The 16810-nt window shown below is 45.8% G+C and overlaps 1 protein-coding gene and 1 non-coding gene across 4 annotated transcripts in view; both read left to right on the top strand.

Annotated features, from left to right (window-relative positions):
- The window catches only part of Dcaf5 (DDB1 and CUL4 associated factor 5), a 101589-nt gene that overhangs the window by 39836 nt on the left and 44943 nt on the right, over positions 1-16810 (top strand). For all 3 annotated transcript variants that reach the window (XM_028876132.2, XM_028876134.1, XM_028876133.2), the window contains exon 6: positions 14789-15002. In XM_028876132.2, coding sequence (XP_028731965.1) covers positions 14789-15002 — 214 coding nt within the window. The remainder of the gene's footprint in view (positions 1-14788; positions 15003-16810) is intronic.
- LOC114697796 lies at positions 4965-5103 on the top strand. Its single transcript, XR_003735240.1, has one exon.

The following is a 16810-nucleotide window of genomic DNA, read 5'->3' as shown; positions in this document are numbered from 1 at the left end:
GGAAGGTGTTTTCTGATTTAAAAAAAAAAAAAGTCAAATTGTACCCTCACCACCAAAGGCTACAGTGATTTACAATCTACCAACTGTATTAGTGGCTGTGTATTTCTCCAGACCTGTACCAACAAACTGCTAGTCTTCAGGCAGAAGACGATATTTATTGTTTTGATTTCTTTAGTTATGGCTGGACTTTTGTGTTTTTTCTGGTAACCTACAGTTTTCTAAGTACATGTTAAGGAAAAGCATCTACTGAGGCCAGTGGCAGCCTAGCCTGGTTCTGTTTTTGGCACCAGCGGAGCACAGTCCCATGGGAACAAGATCTTTCCTTGTTATTTCAGCTCTTCTAATGTTCTAGAAGGCTTTGTTGGTGCTGGATAGAAAGGGGCATGGATACTCTTAGAGGCTGAGTTATGTCACCTGTCATTACCAGCGATAATGACAACATATGAGCTCTCTTTCTCTCTGTCTGTCTCTCTGTGTCTCTCTCTCTGTCTCTCTGTCTCTCCGTGTCTCTGTCTCTGTCTCTCTCCCCATGTCTGTCTGTCTGTCTGTCTGTCTCTCTCTCTCTCTCTCTCTCTCTGTCATTCCTATGTAGCCCTGACTGTCCTGGAACTACAAAGCAGGCTGGCTTTGAACTCACAGAGATCCATCTGCCTCTGTCTCTGGAGTAATGGGAGTGCTTGGACTAAAGGCGTGTACCACCACCTTCCAGTGGAGTAATTTCCAGCTTTACTTTTTATGAGATAGGTTCTTTTTGTTTTCTGGGTTTTTTGTTTGCTTGTTGGTTTGGTTTGGTCTTTTGGTATAGGGTTTCTCTGTGCAGCCCTGGCTGCCCTAGAACTTGCTCTGTAGACCAGGCTGGCCTCAGATTTGCTGTGTAACTGGGGATGACCTTGAACTCCTCGTCCTCCCTCCCCTGTCTCTTACAGGCCGGTGCCGGCGCGTGTGACTAGGTTCTAAGTGCTGTTTTTGTTTGTTTGTTTTTAGTATTATCCTTTAAAAAAAGATTTGCTTATTTTATGTGTATGAATGTTTTGCCTATACACACACACACACACACACACACACACACACACACACACACACACAAGCACGCCACTTTTAAAAAGTCAAAATATCTTATGTATCATTGAGCCTTTTTTTCTGTAGTAGCAGCCAAAACGGAGTTCAAGGTTCTCCTTTAAACTTCGTGGTGTCTTCAGGCTCCCATCATTTTTTTTTTTTAGATTGATTTATTTTCTTTTATGTGTATGGGTGTTTTGCCTGCATGTGTGTCTGAGCACTGTGTGTGTGTGCAGTATCTGCAGGAGAGGGCACCGGATCCACTGGAACTGGAGTTACTTACGATTGTGAGCTGCCTTGTAGGTGCTGAGACTAGAACCCAGGTCCTCTGGAAGAGCAGGCAGTGCTCTTGCCCACTGAGCCATCTCTCCAGCCCCGACCCACTTCTTGAAGGCTTAATATTAATCTTAAACCCTCACATTTCTTGCCTGGCCCTAAAAGGGAAAGTTCAGCATTAGGAGTTTGGGTGGTGATGACTGGGCCACAGGGAGGGAACTTGCATAATTGACTAAAGGAGAGAACTTCACACCTACAGGTATATCTGACATGTTCAAACAAGATTTGACTGGTTCCGTTTCGGTGTTTCTATGGGTCTCCACAGTGTCCCTCCTTGTCGTTGCCAACATCCCACTTAGGTCATGCTCGGACCGTTCAGCAGTTGGAAATAGTTTTAGACCTGCGGTCCTCTATCTACTGTCTGGAGACTGGAGAGAGAGCGAAGCTCCCCAGTGCTCTGCCTATCTCACCCCATCCACTGCTTGTTTCAGCTGTCTGCTCACCCACCATCTCTTTCCCTTTCCATCTTTTTAGTTTCTGTCAGGAACTGTTAGTTTTATGCCAAGTAGGAGTCTCTAGCTTTGACAAGGACATTGGAGAAAGTGGCTCTCTCTCACTTAATAATAAAACTAGGCAAGGCAGGAATTCCTATAAAGATTTACCTTAGTTGATGGTGTTTCAGACACTGTATAAATGACACATGAAAAAATGAGCATCGAGAAAGTACACATTGCTACTTGTGTGGTTAGTTTTTGTCAACCTACACAAACCTAGACTTATTTGGGAAGAAGGAATCTCATTATGGAATTGCCTCCATCACATTGGCATGTGAGCATGTCTATAGGACATTTTCTTGATTGTGGATTGATGTGGGAGGTCCCAGCCCTCTGGGGTGCTCCCCCCCCCCATGCGGGTCCTGGGAAGAGGTGTAAGGAAGGGATCCTGAAGCAATCCAGTAAGCAGCAGTCCTAGTCTCTCTTCAGTTCCTGCTCTGGGTTCCTCACAGGCTTTCCTTGCTGATGGGCTGTAGCCTGTGCGCCAAGTAACACCCCGCCCCACCCCAAGCTGCTTCTGTCAGTGTTTACCACAGCAGCAGAAGCAGACCAGGACACCACTCTCAGAGGAAATTGCTCTTGGGACCGGGCCTTGCTCTTGGGATTGCTAGGTTAAAGAGTCTGCTCTTTGAGACCTGTGCCAATCCTACGTCAATAGAGACCAAAATAAATGTAACTCCTTGCCTTCTGGACCAGCCAAGAAATGTGTGCCATATTGCATTTGAGGTTACTCATATAAAATGTTAAAACTTGGCATCCAACATTAAAGCCTTGGGGGTTTTCTTCAACTTGAAAGAATGAGGCTCTCGACCTAGACCTCTGTCCTTATCAAAGAGGACAAAGAATTTGAGACAGGGTCTTACTTACTATGTTGCTCTGCCTGGCCTGGAATTCACAATATTGACCAGAGATGTGTCTGCCTCTGCCTCTGCCTCTGCCTCTGCCTCTGCCTCTGCCTCTGCCTCTGTGTTCCAAGTGCTGGAATTAAAGGTGTGTACCACCATGCCCAACGAAGTAGATAGTTTTCTTAAATAAGCAGTTGGGCACTCTGGCCCCCCAGGCACTTGAACCCACATGTACATATGCACACTCACACCTAAGTACTTAGCACTATTCATAAAAGAAAGGGTTACTAAGGCTGGGCAGTGGTGACACACACTTTTGATCTTAGCATGCAAGAAGCAGAAGCAGGTGGATCTCTGAGTTCAAGGCCAGTCTGGTTACAGAGTGACTTCAGGACAGTCAGGGCTACACAGACAAACCTTGTCTCCAAAAACCAAATTGGATTTCATAAATATTAAGAACTTTTGTTAATTGTTGTGAAATGGCGCATGCGAGGCCTCAGCAGCTTTGAGCCGAGGTGCCCTGGCGGCCATGCAGATGTGGCGGGCTGCGGCATGATGCCGTGGAAAGCTAGACATGGCATCCATGCAGAAAGTTTTATTATTAAAGTGGAAAAGGGGGGAGGGGAAGAGAGGGAGAGGGAGGAGAAGGGAGCGGGGGGGGGGGGGGGGGAGGTGTGCACTACCTCATGGCAAGAAGGGGAGGAAGAGGAAGGAGGGCTTTTCCTCTTAAAGGGGACTTTACATAAGACTGGGCAGGTCCCTAAGGGGTGGTTCAGAATGCTAACATTAATCAAAGACAACATTACATCTGTGAAAAGATAAGCCAAGGACAGGTACTATATGTTAATACATATATTGAATAAGAATTCATATCCAGAGTATATAAAGAAGTATGAATCTGTAAAAGAGATTTTTTTTTTTTTTTTTTTTTTAATTTTTCAAGACAGGGTTTATCAGTGTAGTTTTGGTGCCTGTCCTGGATCTCGCTCTGTAGACCAGGCTGACCTCAAACTCACAGAGATCTGCCTGGCTCTGCCTCCCAAGTGTGGGGATTAAACACATGTACCACCACCACCTGGCTGTAAAAGAGATTTTTAAGTAAGACTGTATATGGGTATTTTCCCTACATGTATGTCTGTAAGCTGCGTGTGTGCGTGCGTGCATGCGTGTGTCTGGTGCCCAAAGAGGTCACAAGAAGGTATAGGACTCTCTGGAATTGGAGTTACAGACAGGTGGGTACTGGGAATCTAAGCCAGGTCCTCTGGAAGGGCAGCCAGTGCTCTTAACCACTGGGCCATCTCTCCAGCTCTTAAGTTCCATTCTTTAAAATCAGCAGAAATGCTTTATCAAATAAGATAACCAAATGACAATAAGCATTTGAAAATTTAAGGTTTCTGGCTCACAACTGCAATCCAGTACTTGAGAGATGAAACTAAGAGGATCAGGAGTTACAGGTCATCTTCACCTGAATGGCAGGTTCAAGGCCAGCCTGAGTTAATGAGACTTTTAAAAAAGGAAAGAAGAAAAGTTAAAGGTTAAAGTTTTGCAGCTTCATTACTCACAAGGTGACTGGAAATGCTCAGAATGATTACAGTGGAAAAAGATTGGTAGTATGAACAATGCTGTGGACCTTAGGAAGCCATCATAATTTGGGCCAATCTGAATAGGTACAACTGTCAGGGCAAACTGTAAACGTCTACCAAGGCTAACCAGAGGACTCAGCAGCTTCGCTCTTAGATCTACCTAAGGGATAGGATTATGTGTTTCCACTAAAGGTAAATGTGAGAATATTCCCAGCTGCTTTGTTCATAGCAGCCAAAAGTAGAAACAAGCCTAAATGGCCACTACAGGAAATGGGCAAGTAAAGTGTGTGGTGGCCATGTACTGGAACCCTGGCCATACCGTGAAAGGAAAGACTGTTGATACGCACACTGATGTGGATGAGCTCCTGGTTATAATTCCGAGTGAAAGAGGACAGCTCAGCCACAAAGAAGCCTGTCCTCTGTGACTGCATCTGTGTGGTGTTTACGGACAGGCGGACTACAGGTGTCAGTCAGAGGTCACCCCAGGGTAGGAGCGTCACTGAGCTATGCTGTGTTCATTGTTGTGTGTAGGTGTGTGGCACAGAGGATCAAACCCTGGCGCCTCACACTTGGTAAACACTCTGCCAGTGAGGTACATCCCTAACTTATGTTGTATCATAAAATAAGTTTGATAAAAATGAACCCAAAATGGAAGCTGCAAACCAACCATGTAGACAAAGGAGAAAATGTCTTTTGTCTGCAGAAGGCAGCGATCCTACATGAAAATGGAGGTCTCTGTCTGACTTAGGACAGCTGGCTAAGTCTGATCGTTCACCTCCATACAGCCTTTTAAACTGTCGCTCTGAATACTGTTTTCCTCGGTATCTGCTGAGTAAATGTACTATATTATATTACAGAAGTGAGCAAAAGAAACCAAGTGAAGTACTTCTCCATTCAAAAGATAAAAAAGAAAGGGAAGAGAAACAAAAAAAAAAAAAAAATCCAAGGCTACTTACTCTTGCTTCTAGGAGTATTTACCCTGTTCCCTGTGAGGCCAGTGCTTGTAACAACCTCATTAGCCCTATGGAGAGCTGACTTGAAGGTACAGAGAACAGAGTCAGAAGGCCCCAGAAGTTTAGATGACATGGTAGGGAACCCCAGCAGAAAACCAGGCCTCACTGGAGTGGTTGTCAGAGGTCAGCTCGTAAGTGCCTCTGTCCTTCTCCACCCCTCCCCTCCCTTTCCCTTTTAAATTTTCTTTGTATTTTGAGACAAGATCTCACTGTGGAGCCCCAAATAGCCTTAATTTCTGGCAGTCCCCTGCTACATCAGCCTTCCAAGTGCTCGGGTTACAAGAGTGAGCCGCCATACCTGGCTTAGCCGTTCCTCTTCTCTCCCACTCGTCTTTACCATGCAACCCTTATGTAAGTGCTCCACCCACTGGGACGCTTGCTCAAAGCCCGCTTTCTCCCCCAGCACTGTATTCCGTTCTTTGCTTGATCAATGCTGTCCTCGTTCTTACATAGTTCTGGGTGAAATCCTAGAGTCCTGTGTAAGTTTCCCATCTTTACCCATCATTATTATGCCTGGGACCTCCTGAGTTCCAGGACCCTTTCTCCATCTCATAGCCGCCGTCACCTTCTTAACATCCATGCTGTCTGTACTGGCTCTTGGCCTGTTGTGTTTAGTGCAGAGCCTTAAACGTCATTTTTGCTGTTCTCTCATACCTTGCTTGTGTTATCTTTGTTCATATACATATCCCCAGAACCTGTATTGTGTAGGATGCTATAAAAATATAAATTTTTTTAACAGACTTAATTCACTTTTATTTTTCTTGTATGAAAACCCTTATGTGGTGGTCACAGCTGGAGCCTGTGTCCTCTGAACAGAGGCTCTGGTGTGGGTTTTCACAAGATCGCCAGTGAACTTCTGATAAGGAGACTTGGTGAACACTGTCTCCTTCCAGAGGTCGGGGGTCAGGTAGCTGTAGGTCTTAGAGATGGCATCACAGGTGGCCTTGGCAAGTTGTCCAGGGTGGCAGTGCAGCCCCTGGCTGTCATCAATACCATAAACAGCAGCAGCTTGGGCACAGGAGCAGAGATGAAGCCAGTGCCTCTGGGGGCAGGAATGAGGCGCACCAACACAGAGCCACAGCGGCCTGTCACTTTGCACGGAACAGTGTGAGCCTTGCCAATCTTCTTTCCCCAGTAGCCTCTTTCTTTGCACAGGGACAATGGAAGGCTTGGCCAAGATGATGGCCCTGCGGTGGCAGTGGCTGCCTCCTTGGAGCACTTCATACCAAGACCAACATGACCATAGTAGTCTTCAATAGTGACAAAAGCCTTGAACCTGGTCTGCTGACCAGCCTGATTCATGCTGACCTGGCATGATCTTTAGAACCTCCTCCTTTAGGGATGTACCCCGAGGAAAAAAAGACCAGGTAGTCTAATAAAGTTGCTTTCTAGCTTTAAGTCACAAGGTGGCGCTGTGAAACTAATTTTGCTCATTGGTGGACTCCAGGCTGGCATATCCTCCTGACCTCATGATTATCAAATATCAGAATCACCTGGTTGCTACTTAAAGCAGTCTTTAATGAAATTTGTACACAGGGGTTGAATTGTTGGTCTAGAGCAATGGTTCTCAACCTTCCTAATGCTGTGACCCTTTAATACAGTTCATGTCATGGTAACCCCCCAGCCATAAAATTATTTTTGTTGCTACTTCATTACTGTAATTTTGCTACTGCTATGAATCATAATGTAAATATTTTTGGAGCTGGAGGTTTACCAAAGGGGTCGCTACCCATGGTTTGAGAAATTCTGGTCTAGAGAGACCTATGAGCTGCTGTTTTAAGTAAATACTCTATAAGCAATTTTAGCAATTTGGCTTTTTTCCAACAGTGGAAGGTGTCTGTGGTTAACTAGAGAGGTCTGTGTTGAATGGTCTCCATGGCAAGTTCCAGGACAGCCAGGATTACATAGAGAAATCCTGTCTCAAATTTTTTAAAAAATATACACACATACACATCCATATAATCTATGGGCTAGGTATTCCATTTGATTATGCAGAGATATCTGTCAGAAATGTAATTAACTCCTTCAGTAAAATTTAAATTTCTGGATGTTAAAAACATGAACTCAAACTCATGGAGAATCAATCACTGGGGACAATAAATTTGTGCAGTCACAGATCGAAGATTATGATGTGATTTTTCTCAGGCTAGTTGTTCAGGCCTGTTCCCCCTCTGGGAGGTTTCATTCTTGGGACTAAGGGTCAGACTATTTTGGAAAAACAAAAGTGTCTTGTGGTCAGGAGCTTGATGTTTGAGTCTCGGAACATGAGGCCATACTCGAAGCAGAGAGAAAAGAGGGGAAGCGTGTGTGTAAAGCCAGCTGTGGGACAGGACAGCTCGTGGCAAAGGACGGGGAGGGGAGGGGCAAGCTCTTTGCTTCCCTCCCAGCTCATATAAAGACACAGTTAACGTTCATCGGGTTACTAAGCAGAGTTCAATGGATAATATTATACCTATTTCTTGTGTCTCTAGGATTCTTTGTATTCTGTGTATTGAACTATAGAGATTACAAAATGGGCCAGGTTCCATATTGGTCATCCTAAAGCAGAAACTCACATGGAGAGATTTTGTCCCTGTGGTTGACTTGACTTCTGTCTCTCTGCTTGCAACATGAACCGGCTCTGATGCCTGAGTGGTAACAGCAGTGCCTTGGCCCAGACATAGACTACTGGGGGAACTGGTGCCAGGGTGTATTGGAAATCTTGTTGGCAGCATCAGATGAGTTACTTAGTCATGGATTTATGGTAAGGTACTTTGTGGGGTCTACGCTTGGAAGCTTTTTCAGTTCCCCATTGTGGTGGTTAGAATGAGAAGTCCCTATTTGTCCCTGTCCCGTTCCCCCATTCCCCCTCCCCTCCCCTGCCATGGGCTCATGTATTTGAATGCTTGTTCACCAGGGAGTGGCACTATTTGAAAAAAATTAGGAGGTGTGGCCTTGTTGGAGGAAGTGTGTCACTGCAGGTGGCCTTTGAGGTTTCAAAAGCTCAAGCCAGGTCCAGTGGCTCTTTGCTCCTGCTGCCTGTGGATCCAGATGTAGAACTCTCGGCTCCTTCTCCAGCATCCTGCCTGCTGGCATGCCCCCATGCTCCCTGCCGCGATGACAATAGACTAAAGCTCTGAAACTGTAAGCAAGGCCCATTTCCATGCTTTCCTTACAGACCTGCCACGGCCATGGCGTCTCTTCACAGCAGCAGAGCGCCGACTAATACTCATACTGAGCTAGACACGATGTTCCTAATCACTTCCTCGGCCTGTTTTCTTTTCTTTTCCAAGGCCTTGGCCAAGTGTTTTTATCCTGCTAGAGCCATAAGAGGTCCAGCTGAGTGTTTTCTTCCTGAACCTGAAAATATTGTGGAAATAACCTTTTATTCTCCCGTTAGGGATGTTTCAGTTGACTCATTTTAATGTGTTGACCAGTGCTTCAAGAGACCCCTCACGTGTGGGTGTGCAGCAGCAGCCGCAGCCATTTCTTGAGCAGTAGAGATGGCGGCAGCTTTGTCATTGGTGGTTTGAGCTGGGCAGTGGTGATACATACACACCTTTAATTCTAGCACTTTGGGGTGCAGCGGAGTACAGGGGCAGGCAGATTTCTGTGAGTTTGAGGCCAGCGCGGTCTACACAGTGAGTTTCAGGAGAGCCAGGGCTACATAGAGAGACGTGGTTTTTAATTTTTTTTTTTAAAAAAAAGGTGGCTTTCTGAGAGCAAGGAGAGGGCACCAGATCTCATTACAGATGATTGTGATTAGATAACCATGTGGTTGCTGGGAACTGAACTCAGGACCTCTGGAAGAGCAACCACTGCTCTTAACCTTTGAGCCATCTCTCTAGCCCTGAGCCATCTCTCAAGCCCTGAGGCAGTCTTCTATAAAATGACTCAGTTCTTGCTGGGTGTGATGGCACACACCTTTAGTCCCAGCACTCTAGGAGACAGAGACAGGCCGGTCTACATGAATTTGACACCAGCCTGGTCTACAAAGTGAGTTCCAGGACAACCAGGGCTACAAAGAGGAAACCCTCTCTCAAAAAACAACAACAAAAAGAAAATCACTCAGTCCTCATAGAGGAATGAACATTTTCAGGGAATATGTTAAGAATGGAGGGTGGGGTAGAAACAGACATAGGAGATATTGTTGGTGGAGTGGTACTGTGATCTCAAAAGGAATTTTCTGGTAATAGACAAGAGGCTGTAAAATTTTCCATATTGTTTGGTTTGCATTTCATTGAGACTCTGGTAATCTCTGTCTATCTTGCTCAGCCCCATTCCAAAATAGAATCATGTTTCTGAGAAGTCCACATTAAAAAACACTTGTTTATTCTTTGACAATTTCCTATGTGCATATGTTTCATAGTCAGCGCCCCACTGTCCTCTCTGACCTCCCTCCCGCTGCCACCCAACCCTTTCACCCCAGCAAGCCCCCCTCCTGCTTTCTGTTTCTTTGTTTTCAGACAGAGTCTGACTGTGTAACCCTGGATGTCTGGAGCTCTTCATGTAACCAGGCTAGCCTCGAACTCACAGAGATCCCTCATCCCTGCCCAAGTGCTGGGATTAAAGGCATGAGTTTAATTAAAGTTGCATACATGAGCCTGGTGTGGGCAGCTCACCAGTGGCCACCCTACTGGAGACAGTGACTCCTTCTCCCGGTGGTGACCACCAGTAGCTCTCAGCCAGGGGTAAAGCTCATGACTGAATGTGTCAGGCTCAGCCTTATGCGGTCGGCACAGCTGTTGTGAGTCAGAGCACAATGGCCATGTCCTGCTCCGAAGAGCACTTCAAAGCACTGTTTCCTACCCTCTGGCCCCTAAATGGTTTTTATCACCTCTGCAACAGTGTTCCTGAGCCTTGTGGGTGGTAGGCATGCCCTATTTAGGGCTGAGCACTCAGCAGTCACTGACCAGTTTCGAGTTTCTGCATTAACTGCTACCTACTCTTAAAGCTTCTCTGACCACGCCTTGAGCAGTACTCACCTGTGGGTATAAACATAAATATTTAGGTCTGGCGAGATGGTTCAGTGGCTAAAGTCACTTGCCACAAAGCCTGATGATCTGAGTTCAGTCCCCAGGACCCACGTGGTAGAAGGAGAACCAATTCCCACATTCAAGTACCCATACACCTGCATACACACAGAAGAGAGAGAAAATATAATAATCATAAATATCTGAAAGACCATTTGGCAACATATCCATTTAGCAAGCGATAGTAATGTATTCCTCCCTAGAGCCTATGGCCTTCCCAGCCATGATCCTTTGACCAAGTTTACAGTTTACAGGGGCTGGATTCTCTCCTGTGAATGCAGGCCTCAGATTCAATAGGAGTGTGGTTGGTCACTCCCATAGCAGTCCCCTATTGCACAGTGGGCACATCTTGCCTGGGAGGATGGTATTGTAGCATAACACGCGGGGTCCCCTCCTGGGTAAGAGACTTGGATGGCTTTCCCCCCCAGTAGCCTGCATATATAGCATCTTTCAGCACTGCGAAAGCTAGCCAGTAGAGAGGGAGTTTCCACTTCAGTTCGAGCTTGATTTCTGTGTCCTGCAACAAAGTGTAATGTTTTCAGCAATAGGACCTTACCATCTAGTTCTGGTGGGCAACCAAGAGCAACAATGATAGTGTGTATTCTTTGGGGGCTTCCCCAATCAATAACTCATAGGGAAGTATCCCGTGGAGGGAATGGATTTTTATCTAATAATCTGAAAGCAAGCATTATCCACCAATGCAAGGGACCTGAGTTCAAACTTTTTTCCTTTAATTTTTTAAAGTTAGCTTACTAAAGTAAGCTGATTTTCTAAATTTAAAATTTTTATTGGGGTGGTGGTGGCACACACCTTTAACAGACTCCCAAGTTACACAGAGAAACCTTGTCTCAAAAAAACAAACGACCCCCACAATATACATTTGTGTGTGTGCACACATGTGTGAGTACACACATGCCACAGTGCACATGTGGTGTCCGAGGACAGCTTTTGGGAGTTGATTCTCTCCTGCCTTGTGAGTCTGGGGATGGATCTGGAGTTGTCAGGCTTGGTGGCAAGTACCTTACCTGTGGAACCATCTCTCTAGCTCTCCATATAGCTTTTTGAAATGTCCTTGGTTTTAGTTAACTTTCCCCTCACCACCTCTTCTCCTCTACCTCCCCACCCCCACTTAAACCTTTGTACCCCCGGTGCCCCTCCCAGTACTCACATCACTTGTGTTCTACTACTCCTACCATGACTACCCAACCCCACTCTGCTGCCTTAAGTCCCTCCTGCCCCTAATCTGAGCCCTTTTATCTTACTGGCCTCTACAGAAATTTCAAATTAAACATATATCTAAAAATTCAAAGCTAGGATGTATATGTGAAGGCCTGGTTTACCACACTCAGAATAATACTTTCTAGTTTCATACATTTTCCTGGAAATTTCATAATTTCAGTTTCCTTTACAGCTGAATAAAATTCCATTGTGTATTGATGGACATCCAAACTGATTCCATTTCCCAGTTATTGTGAATAGAGCAGTAATGAACATGGATGTACATATCTTCGTAGTAGTCATTTGGATATGTGCCCAAGAGTGGTATAGCTGGGTCATATGGAAAGTTAAGATCACCTTTAATCCCAGCACTGTAGAGGCAGAGGCAGGCAGATGTCTGTGAGTTCGAGACTAGCCAGGTCAACATAGTCCGTTCCTGGACAGTCAGGACTATGTAGAAAGACTGTTTCCAAAAAAATAAATTTTTTTCAATAAAAATAGAGTTGTAGATATCCTCCCTCCAGCCCCTAATGGGGTCTTGGCATGTAGCCCATGCTAACCTTCAACTTGTGTCTCCTGAATGTTGGGATTATAGGAGTATGCCATTCATTATGCCTGGTCTCTGGTCTCTGTGTGTGTATGTGTTATGTATTTGTACACTGGAGACCAGCAGAGGGCAGTAGGTCCCCTGGAGCAGAAGTGACCGGTGGTTATGAGCCCCATGACCTGTGTGGTGGGAACCAAACTGAGGTCCTCTGGAAGAGCAGTGCATGCCCTTACCCCCTGAGCCAGCACTCTAGACCTGAGCTGCAGAATCTTGAGCAGTACTCTGTCCTGACTATGAAGATAAACTGCTGTTAAACCTTTTCTCTTGGCAAAATAGATCATTCCTTATTCTCCCTGGGTGTGGCCAGCTGCATTCTCTTACTTTCTGGAGTTAAGGTATCATTCCATCCTTTCGGAAGGAATCATATTTTGTTCCCTACGAAGCAGCCCTAACTACAGCAGATTTTTAGGCACCCTCTTTGTGTGAGAGATGAATGTTCCTACCAGAAGCACAGTAAGGAGAAAAGTCACAGGAGCCACAGAAACCTGCACTGTAACCAAATTACAAAGGACTGATGAAGGAACTCGGGTGGGAATAGAATAGACCCACAGGCCAGTGCTGGGCAGGCTCTTCTTGGGGCCTGACTAGAATGGACAGAGACAATTGCTGTTAACTGATGGAAAGGGGCCTGGCAGAGGCCCTGGCTTCCCGTTGGGGACTTGAGCTAATGCAAACCCTGCTGCCTTGCGGTGGGGCTGGCCAGGCTGTTTCTGTTGAGTCTTGTTTCACCCCCACCCACCCTCAGTTCCACAGATGCTGACTGGAGACTGAAAGCCGCTCATTGTGTTTAAACTCTTGTTTAGATAACAGCACATGCCTGTGGTGGCCAGAGCACCCTGTCAAGGAAATGCCTGGGCTCCAACAGCCCTGTCTTTCTTTCTCTGTGTGAGTGTGGCTTGTGCTCAGGACATTATACGATCACTTCTTTCGACGCAGGGTTTATTACTTGGGGACTTGAGGGATTCTAGGCTTCTCCTTGGTACTTGGAATGCTGGCATGGTTTTTTGTCTTCCTCCCTTCCATCCATTCCACCCAGGAGGATTGCAGGCTATTTTATCGAAGCCTTGTTTGTACGCACAGCTGGACCACAACAGCATTCCTCCCCTTGGTGAGACGATTGCCTGGGAGGGTGAGGTAGGCAGGACTGTGGCTGGTGTTGGCAGTGGTTTTTATGACGGTGGTAGACCTGCACTGATATTTCCGGGGCGACCCTTCCATAGCTATCTTCATTCCTCTCTCTTCATCACTCTCCCGCCCCCACAAGCTTCGCTGGGATGGCTCAGTAAGCCATAAGAGTACTTACTGCTTTTGCAGAGGACCCAGGCTAGGTTTCCAGCACCGTCTTGGTGGCTCACAGTCATCTGTAACTCCAGTTCAGCGGGGCTGATGCCCTCTTATGACCCTCGTGGGCATCAGGTACACATTGAGTCACATACCTATTTGCAGGTAAAATATACATGATACATAAAGTAAATTAATATACAATTTTTTAAAAATCTAAACCTGCGCTGGATATGTTCATTTGGTAGTTATTGTTTGCCTAGCATGCATGAAGCCCTAGGTTCAGTCCATAGCACCATGCATGTATGGCCTGCTGTGGTGCCACTCATCTGCAATGCCAGCACTCAGGAGGTGGAGACCTGAGGAGCAGACAGGCAAGTCAGGACCTTGTCACCAAAAGAAGTTACTGAAAAACATACGGGTTTGGTTTTGTTTTAATTTCATATCTATTGGTGTTTTGCCTGTGTGTGTATCTGTGTGAGGGTGTCAGATCCCCTAGAATTGGAGTGATAGACAGCTGTGATCTACCATGTACTAGTACTGGGAATTGAACCTGGGTCCTCTGGAAGAGCAACCAGTGCTCACCAGCCCCCACCTCTATGCCCACCCCTGCCAAAAACAAAAAACAAAAAACCAACTTTTTTTAGCTGTGTGTGTGAGTGTATGTGACATGTGTGCCATCGTGTGTGTGTGTGTGTGTGTGTGTGTGTGTAGAAGTCAAAGTAAGTATAACTTTGGGGTTCTTTTTTTTGTTCTCTTTTTACCATGTGAGTCTCAGGGTCTGAACTCAGGTCCAAAGGCTTGGCAGCAAGTGCCCTTACCCACTGAGCCATCTTGTCCTTGATAATATTTTCTTGTAAAATTATTCAAAATTTACCTTTGGAGGTTGAAAGAAAGGCTTACGTTTTAAATAACTTATTTTAATGTAATCAAGGAACCATCCCCCTACCCAGAGGAGCTGTTCTTTTTGTTGTTGGTTTGGTTTGTTTTTTTTGCTTTTTGTTTTTTGTTCTTTTATTTTGAGACAGGGTTTCTCTGTGTAGCCCTGGCTGTTCTGGAACTTACTCTATAGACCAGGCTGGACTCAAACTCAGAGATCCACTTGCCTCTGCCTCTGAGTGCTGGGATTAAAGGCCTGTGCCACTACAGCCCAACTTCAAGGAGCCATTCTTAACATAATTATTATATCTAATAGAAGATACTCTTACATTTAAATACCTTTGGGTTGACATTCTGATATAAGCCCTGCAGGACAGCCTGGATGCATCTGAAGAAGCTAATTCAGTGTGTGTTATGCCCCCCCCCCCAGACTTGATCCTTGTCCTTTGCCTTCCTTCCAGTTCCCTCCTGCGCTATGGTGGCAACCTCTCTCTCCAAAGTGCCATGAGTGTGCGATTCAACAGCAACGGGACCCAGCTCCTGGCCCTGCGGCGGCGCCTGCCCCCTGTGCTCTATGACATCCACTCCCGCCTGCCCGTGTTCCAGTTTGACAATCAGGGTTACTTCAACTCATGCACTATGAAGAGCTGCTGTTTTGCAGGGGATCGTGACCAGGTCAGTGCCTTGGCTGTCTGCATCTCTCCATGTCTTACTGTATTGTTCTCAATTTCTCTTTTGTACCACACGAAGTAGAAACTTTGGAGGGGAAATAGTGATACTGATATATATATATATATATATATATATATATATATATATATATATATATGTGTGTGTGTGTGTGTATGTATATGTATGTATATATATGTATATATATAATTTTTTTTAATGTGTTTTGTCTGCATGTATGTCTGTAAGGATGTTGGATTTCCTGGAAAAGGAGTTACAGACAGTTTTGGGCTGTCATGTGGGTGCTGGGAATTGAACCCAGGTCCTCTGGAAGAGCAGCCAGTGCTTTGAACCACTGAGCCATCTCTCCAACCCCTGATTCTGCTTCATAATGACTGTCTTCATCCAGGATGCCGGGGGTGCATTCATGCAAGGCACACCCTAAACCAAGGCTAGCTACAACCATGTTTCTAAGCAGCTGCTCTGCCACACTTGTGAATGGATCTTGAGATTCTAAGAATGTGCCATTTGAAAGGAAAGAGGAGCTGGTGGCAAATGAGCCTGCCAGTGGAAGGTGTTTCAGTACCACAGTGATGAATGAAAACCCACATGCCGTCCGAGAGACATGTCTCTTGAATGGCTGCTTGGATGGCATCATTTTCTTGGATGAAATGGCCTCAGCAGCCTTGTTTGAGAAAGAGCCAGCATCATAACAAGAACTTTCTAGCCCTAGCTGTATGTTTCTAGTCTTTTCTGAATTACTGGGATTAGAGATACTGATGTTGATTTAATGGGGGCAGTTTAGGGGCTGTTGAGAAGGCCTAAGGGTTAAGAGAACTTGCTGTTCTCATAGGGGACCTGAGTTGGGTTCCCATTACCCACACCAGGCAGCTCACAGCCACCTGTAACTCCAGCTCCAGGGGATCCTGTCTTCTTCTCACCTCTGAGAGCACCCGCACAGGTGCACCATGCATAGATACGCAAATGTACACTTAAATGAGTTTAAAGGGGGCAGTTTAAAAGTGGACTTGGTCCTCTTATATCTGTCTGAGCCAGAGAAATCCTGAAGTAGTTGTCAGTGATCATTTGGACTGGCTTCAGCAATTGAGCTGAGTAAAGAATCTATTGCTAAACTGGGAGGTGTGGCGCACGCCTTTAATCGCAGCACTCGGGAGGCAGAGCCAGGCAGAGCTCTGTGAGTTCGAGGCCACCTGGTCTACTGAGCGAGATCCAGGACAGGCTCCAAAGCTACACAGAGAAACCCTGTCTCGAAAAACAAACAAAAAGAATATTGCTGGTGACTCTGTGTAGCTTTGCGCCTTTTCCTGGGACTCACTTGGTAGCCCAGGCTGGCCTCGAACTCATAGAGATCCGCCTGGCTTTGCCTCCCGAGTGCTGGGATTAAAGGCGTGCGCCACCACCGCCCAGCTTGCTGGTGACTCTTGAGCAATATAGCTTTCTTCTCAAGGTTCAAGGATAATGAGTCTTATTGCTCCTTACATCCAGATAGGGAAAGAAATGCTAGTGTCTTATGAGTACTGTGGCACATTTGACATTAAAGTTGACATGGGCAGCGGGGTGTGGTGTCACACGCCTTCAATACCAGTACTCCAGAGGCAGAGGCCGGGGAGTCTCTGTGGGGTTGAGGCCAGCCATTTACCTACATTGTCAGGTCCAGGGCAGCCAAGGCTACACATCAAGACAGTCTCAAAATAAATAAATTAGTTAATTAGTTAAAGTCTCATAGACTGTGCCTCATCGCTTCAGAAATATTTGTTTGCTTTTGGAAAGAGGCATAAAAGAAAGAATTCTTT

Source organism: Peromyscus leucopus, chromosome 14, assembly GCF_004664715.2.
Source record: "Peromyscus leucopus breed LL Stock chromosome 14, UCI_PerLeu_2.1, whole genome shotgun sequence".
In the NCBI taxonomy this organism is placed as follows: Eukaryota; Metazoa; Chordata; class Mammalia; order Rodentia; family Cricetidae; genus Peromyscus; species Peromyscus leucopus.
Note: the sequence above shows the minus strand (reverse complement) of the source record. Positions and strands in the feature narration are given on the sequence as shown.